This window comes from Schistocerca serialis, chromosome 5 (assembly GCF_023864345.2).
Source record: "Schistocerca serialis cubense isolate TAMUIC-IGC-003099 chromosome 5, iqSchSeri2.2, whole genome shotgun sequence".
In the NCBI taxonomy this organism is placed as follows: Eukaryota; Metazoa; Arthropoda; class Insecta; order Orthoptera; family Acrididae; genus Schistocerca; species Schistocerca serialis.
The window spans coordinates 283,888,861-283,908,103 of NC_064642.1; the positions used below are offsets into that span (position 1 = coordinate 283,888,861).

Below are 19,243 nucleotides of genomic sequence, written 5' to 3' on the forward strand. Positions count from 1 at the left end.
TTCACAGAGGAAGACCGCACTGCAGTTCCTTCTCTAAATCCTCGCACAAACGAAAAAATGGCTGACATCAAAATAAGTGTACAAGGAATAGAAAAGCAACTGAAATCACTCAACAGAGGAAAGTCCACTGGACCTGACAGGATACCAATTTGATTCTACACAGAGTATGCGAAAGAACTTGCCCCCCTTCTAACAGCCGTGTACCGCAAGTCTCTAGAGGAACGGAAGGTTCCAAATGATTGGAAAAGAGTACAGGTAGTCAAAGTCTTCAAGAAAGGTCGTCGAGCAGATGCGCAAAACTATAGACCTATATCTCTGACGTCGATCTGTTGTAGAATTTTAGAACATGTTTTTTGCTCACGTATCATGTCATTTCTGGAAACCCAGAATCTACTTTGTTGGAATCAACATGGACTCCAGAAACAGCGATTATGTGAGACCCAACTCACTTTATTTGTTCATGAGACCCAGAAAATATTAGATACAGGCTCCCAGGTAGATGCTATTTTCCTTGACTTCCGGAAGGCGTTCGATACAGTTCCGCACTGTCACCTGATAAACAAAGTAAGAGCCTACAGAATATCAGACCAGCTGTGTGGCTAGATTGAAGAGTTTTTAGCAAACAGAACACAGCATGTTGTTCTCAATGGAGAGATGTCTACAAACGTTAAAGTAACGTTTGGCGTGCCATAGGGGAGTGTTATGGGACCATTGCTTTTCACAATATATATATAAATGACCTAGTAGATAGTATCGCAAGTTCCATGTGGCTTTTCGCCGAGGATGCTGTAGTATACAGAGAAGTTGCAGCATTAGAAAATTGCAGCGAAATGCAGGAAGATCTGCAGCAGATAGGCACTTGGTGCAGGGAGTGGCAACTGACCCTTAACATAGACAAATGTAATGTATTGCGAATACATAGAAAGAAGGATCCTTTATTGTATGATTATATGATAGCGGAACAAACACTGGTAGCAGTTACTTCTGTAAAATATCTGGGAGTATGCGTACAGAACGATTTGAAGTGGAATGATCATATAAAATTAATTGTTGGTAAGGTGGATACCAGGTTGAGATTCATTGGGAGAGTCCTTAGAAAATGTAGTCCATCAACAAAGGAGGTGGCTTGCAAAACACTCGTTTGACCTATACTTGAGTATTGCTCATTAGTGTGGGATCTGTACCAGATCGAGTTGACGGAGGAGATAGAAAAGATCCAAAGAAGAGCGGCGCGTTTCGTCACAGGGTTATTTGGTAAGCGTGATAGCGTCACGGAGATGTTTGGCAAACTCAAGTGGCAGACTCTACAAGAGAGGCGCTCTGTATCGCGGTGCATCTTGCTGTCCAGGTTTCGAGAGGGCGTGTTTCTGGATAAGGTATCGAATATATTGCTTTCCCCTACTTATACCTCCCGAGGAGATCACGAATGTAAAATTAGAGAGATTCGAGCGCGCATGGAGGCTTTCCGACAGTCGTTCTTCCCACAAACCATACACGACTGGAACAGGAAAGGGAGGTAATGACAGTGGCATGTAAAGTGCCCTCCGCCACACACCGTTGGGTGGCTTGCGGAGTATAAGTGTAGATGTAGATGACATTTTTGGTTCTTCACTTTTTGATCCACAATTTTAAATATTATTAGCTTTTTGGGTCATTTATGTTGACGTCAGTGACATTTTACATTTAATTGCAGGATTCAAATTAATTTAAGTCAAGTCCTGTTCAACAGAAACATTTTCCATGACGCACACTTAAGTCTAGTTACAGCCAAATGAATGAAGCAACAAAGGATAACCAGCAGTTAGAGAAAAAGGATTAAAAAAGCAATACTTGAATGCAAGACTGAATTTATTGTAATGGACAAGATAACAATAAGTGTAATTAAAGATACAGAGTTGTCAATGGTAGTTGTGAATACCAAACTGCATACAACAACAATTAATGCTGAAAAATAAAGAGCCCCACAACAATGAATACTTTTGCATTTAAGTGTGACCAGTAAATTAACCACATATATTTATAGTTCATATATATGCCATTTATACAACAACAAATTCCCAATGTGCTTTGCATTCAGAATATGCACCAATGATAGGCAGCACAATTCATTTATTTTCCACTAAGCTGTTCGTACAATTTGGGAACATAGTCATCCCACTGAGCCTGGTACAAATTTCCAGCAATTGGGTTGCCAAGGCCATGTTTTTTAGCAAAATTTCGAATAGAAAATTTCCCACGATGCTCACCTGACCTGTAAAAAGAAATCACCGACTGTTCACAACATGCAGATGTACAATTGCATAACACACTTCCAATAGTCAATTGTTTACAATATTAAATTTGTAGTAGAAACTGAGATTGAATTTTCTCCTCTCAATGTTTCAAATGTACTACAAGCTTTGGTATGTGTAAAATGATATATTTACGCCATAAATTTCATTTCTACTTAATATAAATCTATCTTCAATCAAGACTACATGATGCATTTCAAACAAAATACTGAACTCCTGTGTGTTGCAACAAATGGGGATAGATGGTGATATAGAGACCATGGTGAACGGATATGACATGAAAGAAATTGTGAACAGAGTCAAGGGCTTTCTGAAATGACAATTATTCATGACCAGCCAATCACAGAAAACACTTAACAATGCTAGCATGATTAAACAAACTCTGAACAAAAAATGAGTCCTTTGGATAGTACACCGACTTTAAAAGCAAATTCATGGCAATATAGTTGTTATTTCTTAAGCTGTGCAAAGTTTGGGTCTGGTAAGTAGCACTGGTAGTCCATCAAGCTTTAAGGAATTAGACAAGTCTTTTTAATAGTAGTAGTGTGAATTCTTTGGTACAAGAATTGCATGACAGCTGGGGTACGTAAGCATAATAATATGGCAGCGGTGCCAGTGGTGGTGGCAATAGTTTAAAAAATTTGAATTGGAAAGTAGCGATCGTGATCTATCAACACACTTGAATTTTTTTCACAGTGACACATAACTTAAAAGGAAGAGCCACTGATACAATTTGCCAAATCATAAACAATTACTTTTTTGAACATTATTTTTTAACTCAACTTTGCAGTTTAGCATGGCCTACACTTATTGTTTAGCCATTTGGATTCACTATCGGACCACGTCTGACGTCGTCACTATTTTCCACTACAGCTCCGTTGTCAGATGACAGCACCTACCTTTCCATTATTGTGTTTTCCATCCATTCCTTCGCTGGATTTCACAAGGTGCATGACGTCACTTAGCAAGAATACCGACCCGACAACTCTAAACACGTTACATTTGCAAGTTTCTTGTAGGATAATGGCCAGTAGAAAATGTGCAAGAGATGATGGTATTGCCAGGTGGCTCCTTGAGGACACAGGATGAGGGATGTAAGTTATAGCGAATCAAAATCTGGAGTGGAAAGTGACGAAGAGACGCTGCCTGTACCAAAAAGTTGAAAGTTTTACATGATGGTGGATCTCATGAAGTTTCAGTTTTCTGACAAGAAACAAGGTTTCACCATTCCTCATGGTGTTTGACGAAAATCCAAAATTGTAACGAAATTGCTTTTAAAGTCAGTGTAGTATCCAAGGACTCATTTTTTGTTCAGAGTTTGTTTAATCATACTAGCATTGTTAAGTGTTTTCTGTGATTGGCTGGTCATGAATAATTGTCATTTCAGGAAGCCCTTGACTCTGTTCATATTTTCTTTCATGTCATATCCGTTCACCACGGTCTCTATATCACCATCTATCCTGTGTGTTGCAACACACATGAGTTCAGTATTTTGTTTGAAATGCCTTATGTAGTCTTGATTGAAGATAGATGCATATTAGGTAGAAATGAAATTTATGGCCTAAACATATCATTTTACACATACCAAAGTTTGTAGTACATTTGAAACATTGTGAGGAGAAAATTGAATATTTCCATCTCTTCTCCAAGTGAAACTGTGAATGCTACAAAAATGTAGGTTAAAGAAAAGGTACAAAATGTCTTTTCATTTAATGAAACACTCAACATGGCACTCATGGAGTAATGTTTGATTAGAAGAATTGAAGGCTTTCCTTAATGTAATACTGGACATGGCATTGAATTTGGAGACAGAATTAGTTGACTATTTTACAAAAGACTAACTAGAACGAAAGCCATTTTTCATCGATGTTTTCTCTTGACCTTATCCGCGTAAAATAAGTGTCGGGGAGAATACAGTGCATAGAAAAATAGGATTGGAAAGGGCAAAAGAAAACAGGAAACTTTTTGTTCTGCATATGCAATGTAGGAATTTTAAGATGGTGGGTCCTGCAAAAGTACTCATTAAGAAACTGTGCTACCAAGTTTTTGCTGCAATTAATGGTCCCAACTGCAGTCAACAATTTTGAAGAGTTTCTTCAGTTACTAACAAAACACATGTCTTCAGAAAATACACTATCATTTGTGGAAATTGCAACACCAAGAAGGAAATGCATGAATTCAATTTATTTAATACTACAGGGTAGGTACATGACAAGTAACAAATGATTACCTTTTCAAATCTGTGCATGTCTTTTGAGCCCTACTATTCAGTATGTTGTGTGGCCACCATGCACAGCAATCAGAGCTGCTACACTATACGCCATGGCATTGAATGAATAAGGTTCTGAATACATTCCTGAGGGATATCCCTCCACGCAGTTTGTATACGAGCCCACAAATCCATGACACCAGTTACTGGAGGACCGTGATGCACCAGGTGCCGACCAACTATATCTCAGATATGTTCAACGAGCGACATGTCTGGCGAACGTGCAGGCCAGGGAAGCAATGGTACCCGTTGCTCTTCAAAGAAGGCCTGTACATTCCTTGCAATATGTGGCCGGGCACTGTTCTGTTGAAATGTGGCCTGTGGAGGTGCCTGAACGAGCCATGTCTCCGCAATATCCTTTCTTTCAGGAGTGCTAGTTCTGCAAGTTCCGCAGGAGAGCTTCTGTAAAGTTTGGAAGGTAGGAGGCGAGGTACTGGCAGAAGTAAAGCTGTGAGTACCGGGCGTGAGTCGTGCTTCGGTAGCTCAGATGGTAGAGCACTTGCCCGCGAAAGGCAAAGGTCCCGAGTTCGAGTCTCGGTCGGGCACACAGTTTTAATCCGCCAGGAAGTTTCAGATTACATGTTGCCACTCAGCACCCTAGTGACAGTGTTCACGTGCCCATTGCAGTCAGAGGAGCTTGTGGTTTCTGGACAATGGAAGCCGATGTAATGGCATGTGTGCAACCTGTCCAACCTGCAGCAGACGGTGACAAACTGTCGGTGCAGACAAGTTCACACCTGTAGCAGTGCTCCAGTGACAAGCCAACACTGTGGATGACACTGTACGGTCCATAATAGCCATATGGACAAATGACGGTCACCCAGTGCTGTGGTCACATTCCGTGAGCCAGTTCCTACTCGTCACTGCATACAACCTTCCTCTATCCACTGCTCCCACACATTCATCACTGTCGTAGGAGCATGCCCTGTGCAAGCCGAAATGTCACGGTATGACAACCCCGTTCCCCGGAGACCGATCATTCTGACCCTTTCGAACTCACTCACATGCCGATATGGCTACCTCTGACATCGACAAGGCATACTGGCACTCACTGTATTGTTTCCACCTTGTGTGGCAGCTCTGCACCGACTACACTAGGCGCAACACCGACCCTGTCAGACAGAAATGAGGGGGCTCTGCTCAGCCTTCATGTACCCCATCTCGCTGCAAAACTTATCACATATTGCTTGCACATCCATTGCCACTTCCACCAAGTGTGGCACTATTCTGGTAATTCCTTCTCTGTGTAGCACTTTTCGCAAACGGCAATGTACATTGTGAACTCTTTCATCAAAATTAATATTATAACTGTCTATATAATCTGCTATTTAAATGTTTCAACAAATGATTTTGCATCTAATCACGATAATTGATGTAAACAGGTTCACATGCTCCAGAAAGAGGCAATCATGGCTGGAATAAACAAATATGAGGCCCACTTGCGGAAACTACTTACAGCAGTATTGTGAATGAAACGGATGGATCATTATAATTATTTCTGTTAATAGTTTACAATGAACTGTGGTCCAGTTTCCATCTGAAGGATTACACCAGTCTCACATGGTAGCAATAGTATGTTACCAAGGAGCCTTATTTGACAGCTGTTTCATCAGCTGCTGGTATTACAGACAGACAGATGTTTAACTCCCGCCTTAGATAAAGCATGTTAGTACACACCTAGAAGATATTTGACATAACTGCATTCTCACAGATCTTGTTCTATACACCAGAAAACGAAGTATGAGTGAGCACTGAGTGGCTAATGCATAAGCTGGACTATGTGACAGGCCCCAAGGAAATGGAAGTTCTGTAACTACAGTTTCCTTGACTATTCTAAGTTTATTCAGGATTATGGAAGTTTGATAATCAGCATCCCATGTTTTAGAACAAACTGTGGTACCTCCCTTAACCTTAGACTTATAGAGACAGAAATAAAAAAACAAAGATTATGGTTTAAGGTCACACTGACAATGTCAACAGAGGCAGAGCACAAGCTCTGATTGGGGTATGATGAGGCAGAAAATCAGCTACCTCCAAAGAAACCATTCTGGCATTTGTTTTACTTGATTTAGGGGAACCAAAATTGTATGGCCAGATGGGAATTTGACCTGTAAAATTTCCAAATGTGAGCCCCGTGTTCTTGCTCCATACCAGCACACAACTGTAACAAGATGTACTGTGTATTCATAGGAACCTCATTCCTTCACATGGATGTGACTTACATCGCAAGAGGTTGGAAGGAGCCTAAGTTTCATATTGATGGGCCACATTATTTCACAGCTTCTGTGTGTAATGGAATACCACACCTAAGAATCCTAAACTCCTCATCTGTTTCTGTTCCACTGATCTCTCTTTTTTGTCTAAAACACTGTTACTTCACAGTCATAAAAACTTTAATCCATTTAACCTATCTTCCTTTGCTCAATAAGCCCATTCCTGGAAGGAAGCGATTAACAATTCCTTTTCAGTAGCTGCTATCAACTATTTCATAGCAAAATGTTTCATCTGTACACATTTGTTTCCCTCCTCCACAAACTGGGCAACCACAATGATGACCAAACCCTCTCCTGATGCAATAAAGACCTAGCCAAGGTTTTGACACACAGGCTAACCGCTAAAGCACGGGAGGGAGGGAGGGAGGGAGGGAGGGGGAGAGAGGGGGGTGGGAGAGAGAGAGAGAGAGAGAGAGAGAGAGAGAGAGAGAGAGAGAGAGAGAGAGAGAGATATCTACTCTTTGGGGGGGACAGCAAGTTCCTGAGCTACATTCATTAAACTGTTCAAATTCTTATTTATGTGCCTATCAACTTGTGCCTTTTAACTGTTCAACAACCATATCACATGGTGGATTCTATGTTTTCTCTTTCGAACTGCAATTAATTATATTAGAATTATATCACTGTTCTATTCCGTGTGTCTGGATATAATGTTCCACACAAAAACTTCCTCACAAGCAGAGAAGCATTCATAAGAAATCTTGGCAGAAAGAGATGATAATTTGAGCCAAAATACTCACTGTCAGTATCACTATCTGTGCCTTATTTCAACCATGGCAAAGTTTTAAATAGGATAACCAACTGTTTTGTATGTCAAAAAGAGACAGCAATGAAATTCAATAAGGAATGGTAGTGGCTTAGAAATGAACCTCAAAGCTTATGGAATTGAGGTTTTGCACAAAAGCCTACATCCTCAATGAAAATTTGACTTCAAAAAATTGCAACGATTAACAAGAAAGTTGAATGTAAATGTTCAAATAGGCATATTTGAAACCACTTTCGTTTTAATGATAACGAGGAGGAGGAGGATATTGGTGTTTAACGTCCCATCGACAACGAGGGCATTAGAGACGGAGCACAAGCTCGGATTAGGGAAGGATGGGGAAGGAAGTCGGCCGTGCCCTTTCAAAGGAACCATCCCGGCATTTGCCTGGAGTGATCTAGGGAAATCACAGAAAACCTAAATCAGGATGGCCGGACACGGGATTGAACCATCGTCCACCCGAATGAGAGTCCAGTGTGCTAACCACTGCGCCACCTCGCTCGGTTTCGTTTTAATGATAAGATCTCCAAGAAGTATATGGACCAAAGATATGCTCAAAGAAAACCTTATGAAGACATCAACTTGCTGATTTGCTGATGTGGAAAGTGAAATTAAATGCATTCAGCAACAAAAATATCAGTCAGACAGTCAACATATGCAATTAAGAAAATGACTGAGCTACTGCATAAGGAGCAAGCAGGAATTCTTGACTCCTTTGTAACACCTACAACCCAAAGTTCTTTAGCTTGAACAGGGAGAAACTGGACACTGCAAAGGAGGAAAAGATAATCTTGTAAATAAAAAAGAATCATGTGCATGCAGTTCCAAACCACCACACAAATAAGAAAGGACTCCTGCAATAGCAGTGTCTTTCTATCTCTTAGAACTGTTTCCAAACCGGATGCTGGAGACTGCAGCTGCCATCCACTCTTCCGAAAGTTACAGCAGAAATATACAAATTAGTTTGGTACTACCAACTGGAGGAATGACTAAGTGCATACAACAAGCCCATGGAACATAATTTATTTAAAATGGATTCCCCATGGCATACCATTAAACATTAGTTGTAAACTGCACTGACATCTAATCATCTCACTAAATTGAAGTGTGACATTGACACTAATGTTCCTGTTGCAAATAAGGGTTGGGAAAAGTGCTTCAAAAGTATTGGTGAGGTAAAAAAGGAACCAATTTTTGTTTTCAGATACAGAGATGGCAAGATTCCATACAGCCCGGTGCCAGGGCTACAACACACAATGCACATTCACTGCTTTCAGCACCACATGGCCACATCTTGTCAACTGTGAAACATGCTTGTCCTTGGCCTGGGCAAGATAAGAATCATGTCACTGCCACTTGAGATGATATCTGCAGCCAAGTGGTAGGGGGAGTCACTCAGACAAATCTGAATGGCAAAGCTGTAAATCTCTCAGCATAATCTTGTTAAAAGATAAGTATGGAGTCCTTTCAATCCATCTCCATCAGTATCACACACCTACATGTGAGAAGTTTTTCCACGAGGTGAGCCCATCTGTCATTACTCTACTTCATCCTTTGCACTCTGGTTAGGCCTTGAAGTATTCCTTCGGGTGATTAGCTATTTCTAGACACTCTCTCTCTCTCTCTCTCTCTCTCTCTCTCTCTGTGTGTCTGTCTGTCTGTCTGTCTGTCTGTCTGTCTGTGTGTGTGTGTGTGTGTGTGTGTGTGTGTGTGTGTGTGTGTGTGTGGTTTTTTTTTTTTTTGTCCACTGCTAGGTACTAACTTCAATACAACAAATACATTTTTGGTAGGCCAATATCCATTATGTTCCGTTGCTAAAGGCACCAATCTCTGTTCGAGAACCAGCAGGAGAAAAGATTGTTTCTGTCTGCCGGTATGGAGTGAACTGGTGTCAGTGAAAGGTTCAGTATTCTTCTAGTATCTTGTGTTTGTCTTCTTATCATGGGTGATAGTTCCAGTCCTTCCCTAAATGACACAAATGCTCATTTTCATATTTTTATAAAATAAGATTTTAGCAGTAGCATGGAAAGTGAGAGTACACACAGTGTGGAATGCAACAGGAGCTGATCCCAGTTCATGAACAGATGAAGGCACTGTTGGCTGTAGTCAGCAGGCTGCTGCCTTGGGATGTAGTGGTGACAAGAGACTGGGGCACATCTGGCGTCACTTATTTCATATACGGGTTGTGCTGCCAAGTTACTCCGATGCAGGACAACCGCACACACTGAATGATGACTAGCAGGTTGTAATGCATTCATGTCACTTGAGGCATAAAATCAATAAGGGGACTGGCTGTATGGCCCTGCTCAATCAGCCTGTGACTGGACAAGTGGATATCCCTTCAGCAGGATCCAAGCAGGAACACAGGGCAAGAGGTTTGTTATATATCTCAAGCTACAACGCTAGGCATGTTGTGGAGCCCCTTAAGGAAATAGTGCTGAGAGCTAGTAAGAAGTCTAATATGTACTTGTTATGTCTGTCAAGGGACCTCAATTCCAGACATGGAGGAGGTTGTTTTTAAAAGAGGGACAGGGAGGGACCAAACTGCAAGGTCATTGGTCCCTTGTTCCCAGTAAAATAATTACACAAAGGAAAGAAGAAAAAGGAGATGTACAACACAATAACAGGAGAAAGGAAGAACTAGAAAAATGACATAAGGACAACCAACATTACCATGGACAAAACAGGAAAAGAAAACCACAAAAAGAAGCAAGAAACAGGTAGAAGGGGTAAAAACAAGAGAGCAGATGACCATGGCTGGCCAACCACAAGACTAAAAAGGAAGAGCCAGCCACTCTGTGACACATTAAAACATCCACCCTAAAAGCATTAGAGTGGAGAACACAAAGGGACAAAGGACATGCACTGAAACCTGTATAGAATGATAAAACCCACCTTCACATACAAAACGTGTAACTAAATTAGCCGATAAGGCATTGTCAGCTAAAATTAATGACAACGAGTCCAGTAACTGAAGAGTCTGTCACAGGGCAGCCAAAGAAGGACAGCTCACTAAGATATGGGCCACTGTCAGCCAGGCACCACACCGACACTGAGGTGGGTCATCACAGTGCAGGAGGTAGCTGAGTGTCAGCCAAGTGTGGCCAATGTGGAGAGGGCAGAGAACCACAGAGTCCCTACAAGACGCCCACATGGAGGACTGCCCACATTCATAGTCTCCTTAATGGAACGCAGTTTGTTGTGCATACTGAGGTTATGTCATTTTGTCTCCCGAAGCCACAAAACCTTGCGGTGTAGTACTGAACACAGGTCAGTTGCAGAGAAGCCGATCTCCATAAGCAGTTTCCACGTAGCCTGTTTGGCAACCTGTCGGCAACTTCATTGCCTGGGATTCCAACATGACCTGGGATCCAGACAAACACCACTGAATGACTGGACCGTTCCAGGGCATAGATGGATTCCTGGATGGTCGCTACCAAAGGACGACGAGGGTAGCACTGGTCGATAGCTTGTAGGCTGCTCGAGGAATCAGTACACAGAAGAAACGACTCCCCAGGGCGTGAACGGATGTGCTCAAGAGCACGAGAGAGAGCCACCAGCTCGGCAGTGAAAACACTGCAGCCATCGGGCAAGGAATGTTGATCAATATGTCCTCCATGGACATACGCAAAGCTGATGTGAGCATCAGCCAATGAGCTGTCGGTACATGTCAAGAATCGAGAGGAAGTGGCAGCAGAGAGCTGCGGGGTTAACCGAGTCTTTAGGGCCATGTGAAAGGTCCAGGTGAAGCCACAGCCTAGGTGTACACAATGGACGTGTATGTGAATGGACGTGTTCATGAATGGACCTCAAGTATAGGTGGTAAAGGCAAAGACTCTGGTTTGGAAGAAGGGATTGGACACGAACTACAACTGGAAGCCCTGACCTGGGCCGCCAATGCTGGAGATGAACTGCCGTGGGTGGGAAAAGAAGATGGTGATTCGGATGGGCAGGAGAACTACGAACATGTGCAACGTAACTGGCCAGTAGTTATGCAAGCCTAACCTGCAATGGAGGGACTCCAGCCTCCACAAGGACGCTGGTCACCGGACTCGTCCTAAAAGCTCGTGTCGCTAGGCGAATGCCACAGTGGGGCACTGGGTCAAGAAAACACAATGCTGAGGGCGACACCAAACGCTATAAACCAGACTCCCATAGTCAAGGCGGGATTGAACAAGGGCTCTGTAGAGCTGCAGCAGCGTAGAGAGATCTGCACCCCAGTTAGTGTTGCTCAGGTAGCGGAGGGCATTGAGGAGCTGCCAGCACTTCCACTTAAGCTGACGAAGGTGAAGAAGCCAAGTCAACCGGGCGTCTAAAACCAGTTCTGAGAATTGATATGTCTCCACTACAGTGAGTGGATCCTCATTAAGGTAAAGTTCTGGTTCTGGATGAGCGGTAGGACACTGACAGAAGTGCATAACACACAACTCTGCAGACAAAAACTGGAAACTGTGGGCAAGAGCCCATGACTGTACCTTGTGGATGGCTCCCTGTAGGTGCCGCTCAGCAACACCAGTACTGGTGGAGCAGTACGAAATGCAGGAGTTGTCTGCATACAGAGAAGGTGAGACTGATGGCCCTACAGCTGCTGCTAGAACATTAATGGCCACTAAAAGTACAGAGACACACAATACAGAGCTCTGCAGGACCCCATTCTTCTGGATAGGGGGCGGGGGGGGGGGGGGGGGGGGGGAGGGGGGGGGGTCTATGAGAGGCACCAACTTGCACACGGAAAGTACAAAGCGACAGGAAATTTTGGATAAAAATCGGGAGTGGGCCTCAGAAACCCCTCTCGTATATATAATGTGGCAAGGATATGACGATGGCAGACTCGAGGGACACAAGATTAACAGTGGCAGAGCGACCCTGGCAGAAGCTGCCCTGACATGGAGCCAGAAGGCCATGTGACTCCAGGACCCAACCCAACCGCCAACACACCATACATTCCAACAGCTTGCAAAGAATGTTGGCGAGGCTGAAGGGCCAATAGCTATCCACATCAAGTAGGTTTTTACCAGGTTAGAGCACTGGAATGATGGTGCTCTCCTTCCATTGTGATGGAAAGTGTTATATCCTAGCCAGTAATGCCACCCGAGCCCGCTGCCAAAAGGTTGGCAGCATCAAAGTCCGGACGCCGTCCGCATAAGCAGCGCCAGCGATACAGGAAATCGCCGCAAGTCTGCGCGCGCCACCGCTGGCTTCTGGCTTCTTAAGCGCTGGAGTCGCGAGCGCTAGGACAGTACTGGATTCGCCGCTCAGTTGTATACTCACCACCGAATTGTGTACTTGCTAGTCAGTCGTGTGTTCATCGCAGCAGAGTTGTTGTTTGTCGTCAGCCGACGCTGACCTAGCCGCTCCGACTCGAACTAGACAGATTTCTGTAGACACGGAGTTCACTATTGTGTTGCTGTATCTTCGTGAATAAAGATAAGTACCGACTTTTATTTAATCAGTGTGTTTGGGTTTTCATCTTTCTGTTCACTGTTCCAGCGGACCGGTCGGCCCGCTATTAAAAGTGTGGCGGCGACTTCGTAAGCCGTTTCTACAGCGAATTGTTTGTCGCTACGAACACCGCCACAAAAGAAAGAAGCCATCGCACTAGATTCGGTTGAAAATGATGAGGAGATGTAGCTTGTGGTCAGAAGAGAGATGCTTCATCACCTGACTGTGGATCCAATCTGGCCCAGGAGCTGTGTCGGGGCAGTGTGCAAGGGCACTGAGGAGCTCCCACTCCATAAATGGGGCGTTATAGGATTTACTGTGGTGTGTAGTGAACGAGAGAACTTTCCTTTCCAGACGCCATTTGAGAGTGTGAAAGGCTGGGGGTAATTCTCCGATGCAGAGGCTCCAGCATAGTGCTCAGCAATCGCGCTTGTGTCAGTAGATAATACACCATTTATGGTAACACCGGGAACACCAGTTGGGGTCTGGTACCTGAAAACACGTTTCATCTTTGCCCAGACTTGGGAAGGTGACGTATGGCACCCAATGGTCAAGACTTATCTCTCCCCAACACTCCTGCATCCATGGTTTGATAATTTGGCGAGCGCAGGCACAGAGCTGTTTGAAAGCTATGAGGTGCTCCATGGAAGGGTGCCGCTTATGCTGCTGTAGAGCTTGCCGACGATCCTTAATTGCTTCAGCGACTTCCGGCAACCACCTAGGGACTGCCTTTTGCTGGGGGCACCCTAAAGAGTGAGGGATAATGTTTTATGCCACAGAAACGATTGTTATAGTCACCTGCTCAACCATCACATACATTACTGTGTGTGTTTGTGGGGGGGGGGGGGGGGGGGGGGGGGGGGCGGGAGGCGGGAGGGATTCAATGGTGACAGCAGAGGTGAAAGTCTCCCAGTCCCCTTGTTTAAAGCCCGTCTGGATAGGTGTCCGTGGGCCTTATGCCGGGGGCAGTGAGCGGAAGTGGTCACTACACACACAGATCTTCATGTGCTCTCTCGTGGATAGATGGGAGAAGCCCCAGACTGTAAATTGATAAATCAATGGCCAAGTAACTACCATGAAGCCACACTGAAATGTGTGTTGACCCCAGTATTTAAGAGGCAGAGGTCGAACTGAGACAGTAAAGTTTCGACATCTCTGCCTCTGCCAGTAAGCACGATACCACGCCACAAGGGGTTATGGGTGTTAAAATCTCCCAAAAGTAGAAAAGGTTCAGGGAGTTGATCAATCACTGCAGTTAATACATTCAGGGATACTGCACTGTCTGGAGGAAGACATATATTGCAGTCAATTATTTCCTGTGTCGTCCTTATTCTGACAGCCACCGGCTTCAAGAGGGGTTTGAAGGAACACAGTTTCACTATAGGCTGAGTTTAGGACATAAACGCAAACTCCACCTGACACTCAATTATAGCGCTACGGTTCCTGTAGTATCCCTTATAGCTGCGGAGGGAGGGGTGCGCATAGCCAGGAACCAGGTTTCCTGGAGGGCAATACACAAAACAGGTGTAAAGCTTAACAGTTGCTGTAGCTCATCCAGGCGGTGGAAAAAGCTGCCGCAATTTCACTGGAAAATGACGTCATCGTGAGACTGGAAAGGCATGGAACATTCAATGAGGCAGTTTACGCCACAGGGTCACCTGCTGCCACCAATGTTTGCCTGAGCCGTCTATATCCAATGTGTCTGAGGGTCCGGCGAGATCTACGTCCTCAGCAGACACCAGAATCTCCACCTCATCCGCGGACACAGAGCTTGTAAGTAGCAGTGGTGTGGGTGCCACCACAATTCCCTTAGTCTTGGGAACCTTCTTTTGGGATTTCTCTCACTGCTCCTTGGGTTTCCCTGGTTGGGAGGACTTCACTGATTCAGTCATCCTACGTCTTATTGTGTTATGTCTGATGCGACAATTAAGTGGTGCCATTTTTAACAGGACAATGCTCATCTACACGTTATACATGTCGCATGTGTATCTGTGAAGTATCTGGGTGTTGGCAGAGATAGCCCCATACCATGCAGTAATATTCCAGAAGAGGACATACAAGTGTAATATAGACTGTCTCTTTAGTGGGTTTGTCTCATCTTCTAAGTATCTGCCAACAAAGCGCAGTCTTTGTTTCACCTTCCCTTCAATATTATACATGTGGTCTTTCCAGTTTAACTTGCTCGTAATTGTAATTCCTAGGTATTTAATCGAATTGAGAGGCAACAGGAATGCGAGGAACTGATGGGGGCGACAACTGTTCTCGTAGCGGCAGCGTAAGAGGATGTCATAGCCATAGGATGGGGTATTGGGATGTGATGGACGTCCACAATCTCAACATGTGATGCCACAAGTACAGCAGGACGACATATGGCCGAACTTCCAGCACTTAAAGCACTGCATTGGGGGAGGGATATATGACTTGACATCACAGCAGTAGACCATCACCTTGACCTTCTCGGGCAATGTGTCACCCTCTAAGTCCAAGATGAAGTCACCGATGGCAATCTGATTATCCCTCGGACCACGATGGACATGCCAGATGAAATGAACACCTCGCTGCTCTAAATTGGCACGCAGCTCATCATCAGACTGCAAAAGAATGTCCCTGTAGAATTTAATACCCTGGATCATATTTAAGCTCTAATGGGGTGTGATGGTAACAGAAACATCCCCCAACTTGTCACAAGCGAGTAATGCCTGTGACTGGGAACAGGATGCTGTTTTTATGAAGACTGATCCAGAGTGCATTTTATACAAGCCCTACACCTCCTCAAACTTGTCCTCCAAATGGTCCACAAAAAACTGAGGCTTCATGGGCATGAAAGATTCCCCATCAACTCTCATACATACGAGGTACTGGGGCAAATAAGCTTCACTGCCATCCTTAGCCTGGTGTTCCTCCCATGGTGTGGCCAAGGAGGGGAACAATTTGGGGTCATATTTCTTAGCACTGACGTTAGACTTTGCCTGCTTAGAGACTGCTGGTGGCGGACCACCAGCAAGAAATGATGTACTACACTTCATGGCATATCATCAGCCCTGATGCCACGCACTCCGACCAGGGGCCCTCCCCATGGGCGCCACCCAGCCCCAGCAAGGGCCACCTGGCAGGATGGCCATTGCTGGGAGTCCTTATGCCCCAGGGAGATGGGCATCTACTCCATGGCATACGTGGGGAGTTAACGGCAGAGGCACCAGCAGAGTAATCCCTGTGTTGCCAGGGGGCTACAACCAACAGGGTACATGGTGGCCCCACCACAACAGACTGGCTACCATGCTGATATAAGGTGCTAAGAAGTCCGTGGTCATCGTCAGTGCAGAAAGCAACACTGCATGCTGCATGGTGGAAAACGCACCCAGGAAGGTGTCCTCACCCAAGACATGGAGAATGAATATGACTGCAATGCAAGAACAAGAAAGTGGGCTAAAGATCTGAATGCATGATGGACAAGATGCACCATGTAAGCCGCCCTTCCCCAATTGGCTCACTCTTCGGGAACATTTAGAAAGATGGAGGTCAAACCTGACAAAGGACCATCACATAAAGGCCGAAATGTGAGAGACACGTTTTAGCGCCTCTTACGACAGGCAGGAATACCTCGGGCCTTATCTAACCCCCGGACCTGTAGAGGAGCATGGAGGAGGCCCTGCCTGTGGATATTGAGGGTTCATGGTGCAGTCATCAACAAGTTGTGGCTCACATCGGCATCAATGACACCTGTCACTTGGATCCTGCGGCCACCCTCATTTCGTTCAGGTGGCTGGTAGAAGTCATGAATATTGCCAGCCACGCTTGCAGGGTGCATGCAAGCTCACAATTTGCAGTATCATGCACGAAACTGATTAGTGTCCTCTGGACTGGAGACTTGTGGAGGGTCCCAACCAGACACCTTGTCAATTTTGTGATGGTCTTGGCTGCAGATTTCTGGACTATTATTATAAGATAGAGTATTGTAGTGCTCATTTTGATGTGTCAGGGTTTCACTACTCACAGAACCAGAGTACTTGTGGAAAGCATACGGAAGCTTTTTAAACCGTGCGATAGTTTAAGCCTGATGAATGCTAACCAGTCAATAAGCAAAGAGTGTAATCATATAACTTACAAAGTCAGGACACTTCAGATGTCAAAATTTTAACAGTAAACTGCCAGAGCATTCATACCACAGTTCCTGAATTTACTGCCCTCCAGGAAAGCTCTTATGCTCAAATTATACTTAGAACTGAGAACCGGATCCTGCCAGGGGCCACTGCCTTATTGAAGGCAATGATAATTCTGATATCTGATACATTTTATGATGATCTTCAGAAAGATGTGAATACAATCAACAAGACAGACCATGTTGTCATCACTGGTGATTTTAACTCAAGAGTTGGAAATATATCTATACCAGGAATACTAGACTTGGAGAAAAGGCCCTTAATAATAACGATCATGAACTAAACCAATTTGCCTCCTCCAACAATTTTAAAATTACCAAAACATTTTGCAGAAAGAAATACAATCACAAGTTTAAGTGGAGTGTATGAGGATTAAGGTCTGTGATTGATTACATAGTAATTAATGATAAAATGAAGAATCTTATGCAAGATATACGTGTTGGTAGAGGAAGTGACATAGGTAGTGACCACTTCCTTCTAGACAGTAAGATAAGGTTACTATCAAAGTGGAAGAAGACAAAAGAGCTACAAAAGAAGCAACAACAAGGGTGGTTTGAAGTCCATCTCCTGTTTCAATACAGTATTATGAAACTTTAACAGTACAGACTCCAAGAAAAGCTTGCTTCACTACCAGTCAATAAAGACATAGATATAAAATCAAATAATATCATAACCTGCATCACTGAAGCAGCCTCAGAAGCACTTGGTAAAAGGAAGAAAACAAATGGGAAAAAAATGACTCAATTTGGAACACAGAAATTAAAGAAACCAGTACAGAAAAAAATAGTTTATTTGAAATTTCTGCTGACAAAAGCATCAGAAACCTGGGAAACATACAAAACAAAAAGGAATGTTGTGAAACAAAGGGAGTGAAAAGCACACAAAGAGTCATGGGACTCATTCATAAGCGTCTTAGAACACAATGCACATGGCAGACAGCAATGTGCCTACAAGGTCATGAAAGCCCTCAACAAGGAAGAAAAGTATGGCAGCTCACTGAACATAGGCTAAATCATTATACAGTTTTGTGGTGTGCACAGATGGCCGAAGATAGTACTTGACAAAGTATGCACAATGAAACAGTGGATCCAATTACTATGGATGAACTACAACAGCATTTGAAAGGCATGAAAAACTGTAAATCTATTTGAACAGATGGAATAAATGCAGAGCTAATTAAATATGGAGGACTACTGCTAGATAAAAAGACTTTCAATTAATAAATGAATGTTGGTTGAATTGCAAGATCCCGGACCCTTCGTAAACAGCATAAGTGATCTCTCTTTCAAAAAAAGGGAAACATTGTAACTGTAAAAATATCATGGCATAAGTCTTCTAAACACTGGCTACAAACTATACACAAAGATCAATAACTGCATGAAGAATATTACAGAAGAATATTTCTGAAGAACAAAACAGATCTAGACGACGTTGTTCAGGCGCAGACAATGTGTTTGTAATTAAAAACATCATCGAAAAACACAGAGAACTTAATATAGAAACCCATATGGCCTTCATCGACCTTGAGAACGTCTTTGACCATGTGAGCCGCGATAGCCTACGGAAGATTATATTTGAACGTAGGTATCCCAATTGCCTAATAGAGGTGGTGAAAACTATTTACAGAACTACACGCATTGTAATAAACACAAGTAGAAATTGATTGGAAGAAATAATTATTAACCAACATGTTTGATAAGGATGTTGACTATCACCTACCCTTTTTAATATCTATATTGACTTCATTATTTGCAAGTTGAAATGTAATGTAAACAAAGGAATTAAGATAACAAATGAGAAATACCTGACTGTACTTTTCTTTGATGATGTCATTATTATAATAATAATTATTATTATTCAAAAGAATGAAAATGACCTCCAAAGATCAGTGTACCAGCTAAACAAAATTTGTAAGAAGTACAACTTTAAAATTTCTAGTAACAAAATAAAAATAATGGCAATTGTTTTGGATAATTCAGTTTTAGAACAAGTGTCTCACATCTCTTATTTAGGCTGGGCTGTAAGTTTTGATTTTCACCCTGATA

General features: G+C 43.4%; 1 protein-coding gene across 1 annotated transcript in view; it reads right to left on the reverse strand.

The window, feature by feature from the left end:
• Positions 1-1,832: 1,832 nt before the first annotated feature.
• Positions 1,833-19,243, reverse strand: part of LOC126480924 (protein D3-like) — a 74,611-nt gene continuing 57,200 nt past the window's right edge. The window contains exon 6 of the mRNA XM_050104336.1: positions 1,833-2,251. Within this exon, the coding sequence (XP_049960293.1) occupies positions 2,110-2,251 (142 nt within the window). The 3' untranslated portion in view covers positions 1,833-2,109. The remainder of the gene's footprint in view (positions 2,252-19,243) is intronic.